This window comes from Ochotona curzoniae, unplaced genomic scaffold (assembly GCF_017591425.1).
Source record: "Ochotona curzoniae isolate NIBS_2020 unplaced genomic scaffold, NIBS_Ocur_1.0 scaffold_3208, whole genome shotgun sequence".
NCBI lineage: Eukaryota > Metazoa > Chordata > Mammalia > Lagomorpha > Ochotonidae > Ochotona > Ochotona curzoniae.
In genome coordinates, this window is record NW_024467106.1 from 55,675,548 (window position 1) to 55,681,547 (window position 6,000).

Sequence of the window (6,000 nt, forward strand, 5' to 3'; positions counted from 1 at the left end):
TTCATTTCCATGTTTTCATTGCCTACAATGGGCCCACTCACTCTCTCACTTCCAGGTGGGCATCCTAACAGTCCCCTGAGGTGGTCAGAGTGGAGGTACAGCAAGCACTCAGCAGGGACAGACAAGGACAGGAAGCTCCTATGAACTGAGTTCCTTAAAAAAATAAATAAATAAGTGACTCCTTTTATTAATTCCTTTACGCTGTGTTACAATTTGCATAGAACATGAAGGACCCATTTTCGATGTGTCCTATGGAGCCATGACCACCGTCAAGACGTACATTTCCCATCATGCCTAAAAATGATTTGTGAGCTACTGTAGTCTGCAACCCAAAAACACTGGTCCCACGCAACCAGTGATCTTTCTTTTGCTGTAAATCATTCTTGCATATTCCAGAGTTTCATGTAAATTCACTCATACTTTGCTTTATGTGCCATTTACTGTTTTTCACAGAATACTCTGTTATGAACCTCACCAATGTGTTCATTTATCTTTTGAAGGATATTTCAGTTGTTTTAGCATGGAACTATTATGAATAACACTGCTATAATATTGTTACACAGTCTATCTGGGCTACCAGTTTTATTTCACTTGTGGAAAATTGCCGGGTCATGCAGGCAGTGGGCATTAACTTGGTAAGGAACACCACGCTGCTCTACAAGTAGATTGTGTCACTGTACATTCCTCACAGCAATATCCAGGTATTTCTTGCCAACACTTAATATTGACAATCTTTAAGTCTTACTATTGGGTGGATGTATATAATGGCAACATATTGCAGATTTTAATTTGCATTTCCCTGTTGACTAATGATGTTGAACACCTTGCCAGGTGCTATTGAATGTCTTCTTTTTAAAATGCATTTTGGAAATCATTTATTTATTGAGAGATGATTTCTATCCACTAGCCTTTTCCCCAAAGCAGCCTGTAATGGCTGGTATTGAGCAGAGGCCAAACCTTGAAGCTGGGAACTCAATCCAGACTTCCTGAGTAGGTGAAGGAACCCAGTTAGTTGAGCCATTGTTGCTACCTCCCAGGTACCTGGAATCAGGAGCCAGAGATGTGTAAGATACACAGATATCCCAATGTAGGACATGGGGAATTTAACCACAGGGCAGAATGTCTGCCCTTTTGAACATTTCCATATCTTTTGTGAGGTATCCAAATTTCTTCATCCATTTTTAAATTATTATTTTATTTTGATAATCTTTACATAGTTGATTAGGGCTCAAAGGGTCAAGGACTACAAGAAAGTGGGCAAGACCATTCTTCACAAATTCTCCCCCTTCCTTCCTTCCTGTATCTGGGGGAAGGGGAGAGACAAAGCGAGAAACCCCACCCAGCCTCCCAACCATCCCAAGGTTCCCGATGTGTGGCATACTCCAAGGGCACTGCTCAAATGGTTTCGAAAGTTCAACAGTTCTGAATTGCTGCCAATCTCACCATTCCAAGCATGATGAAATCTCTCCAGAATCCACTGGCTGACATAGTTCACCTTAGAGTCTCCCTTTGCCAGATTTTCACTGCCAAAACATGGCTGGGGTAGATGATAAATTTCTTCTGTCCTCCATCCCTTTTCCCTTCAGATTTTGCCTTTGTGTTAATTATAATGGTTCTTGATGCACTCAAAATAAGTTCACTGTGAAATAAATGAATTATTAGTATTTTCCAGGGCCAATTTTGGATCTTTAACAGTTGGTAGTTTAGCACATTATAGTAAGAAGCTAGGTTGTCTAGCAATTCCCAATGAGTAGGAAGCATGAAGTGCAGCAGTCAAGAATAACAATGCCAAGTCCTTTACAGGGAGTCTCTGAATCCACGCAGCACCTTCCAGCCTTGTACCTCTCGAAGTTCAAAGGATGGTGGCACACAAAACCCAGAAGTACCGGGCTCAATTTCATATTCTGCACTATGCATTTACTTGCCAATATTGATGTTGTAGTTGAAAACTGAAGTTTACACAGGTATCTGATCTACTAAACTGGGTCAGATCCTGAATAAGTCTCTGTGCTTCCTTGTAGATTCGTGCCGAGACCATTGCCACTTACGCCCTCTGTGGTTTCTCCAATATCGGTTCACTGGGAATAGTAATTGGTGGACTCAGTAAGTGAGCAGAATATTCTGCAACAACATAGGTGACATGAGCAGGCTTGGAATCTCCCTCTATAACATTGTTCATGTCAAGACAGAAAGTCCGTGCCACAGTAGCAAATCCTCTGGGGTCTGTTTTTGTCTGTACTTAGCAAAACTACTTTCATATACTCAGCCAACACCAAGCTAACTCAGGAAAGATCAGGTCCAATGTGCAGCTGCTTCTCTCAGTCCAGAATTGACTGAGAGGGCTCACTTTGCATTCTTCATAGTGCTCCGCTGAAGAAAGACTGTGAAGAACAATGGGAAGCTGTCATGATGCATGTGTGATGTCTGCCATGTCATGAAAGTGTTGGGTGGCAGTTGGGTTGGAGTTCCTATCATTAGATGATCTCTTCTTGCAACTCATCTACTTTGATGTGCTCTAAGCACACGTTGAGCCCTTTGGATGAAACTCAAGACTGTTATCAGAGACCAGAAACCTCTGAGATTTTTAGGGGTGGAAGTCTCTTTCCTTTCCCCCATAATAGGCAACTTTTTGAATATCGAGCTTATCACTCAGCCCTTGACCTTGTACTTAAAAACAAACAAAAATCTGTACAGATAGCAAGCTGATCTGAGACCTCAACCCCAGAATTGTTTTCAGAGGTTGAAAATTTGGGTTTCTAATCAACAGCCTTGATATCACTCTCACATCTCTCCTCCCATGTCTCCCAGCATCCATGGCTCCATCCAGAAAGTGTGACATCACTGCGGGGGCAGTGAGAGCTCTGATCGCAGGAACCATCTCCTGCTTCATGACTGCCTGTGTTGCAGGTACTTCGTCCTTCTTTGGTATCCTGGATGCCTATGGGATGGCAACTTTCAGTGGGGGTAGACAGGGTCTCCCACCTGCATTTGGGAATAAGCTGTTGTAGAGAGCTGATCAGGACTGCTGTGCAGCATATTGTGAGGTTAAATGGGTGAAGTGGGGTGGAGGAGGTAGGGTAAGAGGATTCAATGACTTCACTGATCATGGAAACAATTGGCATTGTCTCCTACTATTAGGCATACTGTCTGCCACTCCTGTGGACGTCAACTGCCAGCACGTTTTACAGAATGCCTTCAACTCCAGTTTACCCAGCAACATAACTGAAGTGCTCCCCTGTTGCCAAAGTCTATGGAACAGGTATTCTACTCCTGATCACAACTTCTTTACACTCCATCAATAATCAAATCAGGCCTCAAGACCCCAATTATTTATTTGTATAGCTGTATATCTCTTACTTAAGTAAGAACATGTACTGCTGCTCTAACCCCCTTTCACTTTGACTTTTCCCTGACAAAATGAGGAATTGTAATACTCACTAGTGCTGCTCAGGTACTTAGTATGTATCCAGTCATTCATTAGACACTTTGTGTGAATGAAGTCACTTAACCTTGCAAGCATCAGAAAGTTGAACTTCACAGCACTTTTTTGTATTTGATAAAATAGAAGCTTAGGGAGGCCGTGTCTACTCAAGCAAAATGAGTGAAGCATACTTGAAGTAAACCTATCCACAAAGACCATGTCCTCCATGGCTACCCTCCATGGCCTCCCTTTCTTTTTCAAGGAGCTCAAGACGGTCCTGACAAATGGTGATGGGCTACAGTGGATCAGAGGCTACCCATGCCACCACCCTCACTGTGCAGAGTTCTATGTGCAAAACCATTACTCCTACCCTAGATACCTCCATTAACATTCAGGATTGGTTCTGTCCTCTCTATTCCAAAGGAAATAGGAAGTACCCTTGAGGCCATCCAAAGTTAATTCCCTGATTCCTCTGTCCTGGTCCTAACCAAAATGTGAAGGAGAAAAGGCAGCTTCCTGCTCCGTGCTATTTTTAATGTGGCTGCTTCTAGCTACCTATTGTTTGCACCATCCAAGGCTTCACTGTTTCATTCCATTTTCCACCAGCACTGTTGCCAAGGGACCTGGTGACGTCATTCCAGGAGGAAACTCTAGCCTGTTTGCCTTGAAGGGCTGCTGCAAATTGAAGCCATCAGCATTTAACTGCAGTTGGATCCATAATACTTTTTGAGCTCAGATAATTCTCCAACAGAACTTTGAGTACTGGTGCTGAATTTCTACTTTGGAGTTGAAAAAAAGTGGGAAAAGCTGTGCCTGAATTGATACCCCCATGGTGGAATCGGTTTTACTTCCCGGAAAGAAGAAAAAAAAAGAGCAAATCCTTCAGAACAACAGAATCTTCCTCCTCCCCTTCTCCACTGTCTGCATGCCATGTCCCCAGGCGATCCTTTCCCTCCTGAGAAACCACTTTGATATCCTAAAATGAAGCATCATCTCCAGTTCCAACAAGATTTTCTTAGCTTAGATTTTCAAAGCATTTCATGACAATACAAATCATGCCTCATCACGATTGGGCTATGATTCAGCCACGTCCTTGTAGTCTTCTGGATTGCTGTTAAGTAAACCCTCTACATGACATGTTTTAATCAAATCTCAGGGGAGTCCACTGTACAGCCACCCTCGTTTATCTGAAATAGCTTGAACTCACATGTCACATGGAGAAAGACTGAATATCAATCATCTACTCATAGACATTTGGGGTTTCACCAGATCACATATGCTATGCCAGAACAAGGATTTAAACTCCCTTTCCTTACTGAGTTGTAGCAGTCAGCTTGAGCTAAATGACTCTGCAGTAACACACAACCCCAAAACCTTAGTACCTTACCAATTTCCTTTTCAATCCCATTACATGTTTGTAATGTTCAACTTTGGTTGTACTGCATGTTGGTCTTAAGAGAAAAGGTAGAGAAAGATAGAGGACATCTTAGTTCTTAAAACGTCATCCAGGAAGTAACACCCTCTGATTTCTCTACATCCCATTGACCAAGCAAGTGCTATGACAAGCACAGTCAGTGAGTTTAAATTATTTTGCAGGAACTGCATGCTATACCACAATGAGGCATGATATCTATGTTCCTCTCCAAGAGTCAACTTTATAGGGCATAAATGTAGGATCACTAATGTCCAAACTTTGTAATATTTCTGATACAAGAACAGAACATAGCAACTCTTCAGTCCAATAGTCATGAAAGGGTGAGCTGAGAAGGCAAGGTAAATCCTGCCTGAGTTCTGGAACTTTCCATTAACCAAGTTAGGCATTAGCACTAAACTGCATGATAGTTATCATTATAACTTCCAAAGGTGATTCACAAGTCAAAAACAAAACAAAACCTCTGGAAAAAAGAGTTTCAAAATATCTTAAATAATTTATATTCACTGAGCCAGAAATGAGTTCACTCCCAGCTCCATGCATGCACAGTCCTGCTCTATAGCCTTCGCCTCTTTAAACAAAATGGCACCTAATTCTGCTCTAGGAGGTGGACTGGGCTATGAAATCCATCCTGTTACTGCACCTCCCGAATGGGACCTGCCGCTCTGTCTCTGCTCTTAGTCAGATCAAACAGACTAGCAGGACGGGCAGTTCTTTGCCTGGGGTCACCTCTGGAGCTCCAGGTAAATATCCCTTCCCACCTTGTTGCTGGTGTAGTTCTGGCTGCTGGTGGAGTTCAGATTGCAGTTGGCTGAATGCCACTGGGATATCAGTCACTGCAACACCACACTGTTGTGTACATTGCTTTCCTCTGTGTCTGTCAGTTTCCAGGTACCTCTCTACAGTTATTCTGTCCTCTTCTATTTCCTGGAATGTGCCCTCTCTGCTTCACACTGGCTAATATTTCTCCGTCTGTTTAAACATGTCCTTCCCTATTCTACCATCTTGATTTTCACTGTCCTATTAAGTTTACTTCTTGTTTTATAAAATGTCATATTTGTTTATAATAAAGATTATTGTCTACACATATGTTCATACATGTTCATGCATGGCTAAACATCTTTTTCCCCATCCTGTTCACCCTGGC

The 6,000-nt window shown here is 42.4% G+C and overlaps 1 protein-coding gene across 2 annotated transcripts in view; it reads left to right on the top strand.

Annotated features, from left to right (window-relative positions):
• Positions 1-5,314, top strand: part of SLC28A3 (solute carrier family 28 member 3) — a 57,263-nt gene extending 51,949 nt beyond the window's left edge. The window contains exons 15-18 of one of the 2 annotated variants that reach the window (XM_040962863.1): positions 2,022-2,103; positions 2,809-2,907; positions 3,139-3,259; positions 4,028-5,314. In XM_040962863.1, coding sequence (XP_040818797.1) covers positions 2,022-2,103; positions 2,809-2,907; positions 3,139-3,259; positions 4,028-4,151 — 426 coding nt within the window. In that variant the 3' untranslated portion in view covers positions 4,152-5,314. The remainder of the gene's footprint in view (positions 1-2,021; positions 2,104-2,808; positions 2,908-3,138; positions 3,260-4,027) is intronic. The other variant, XR_005881897.1, reaches the window with a different exon arrangement.
• Positions 5,315-6,000: the final 686 nt, after the last annotated feature.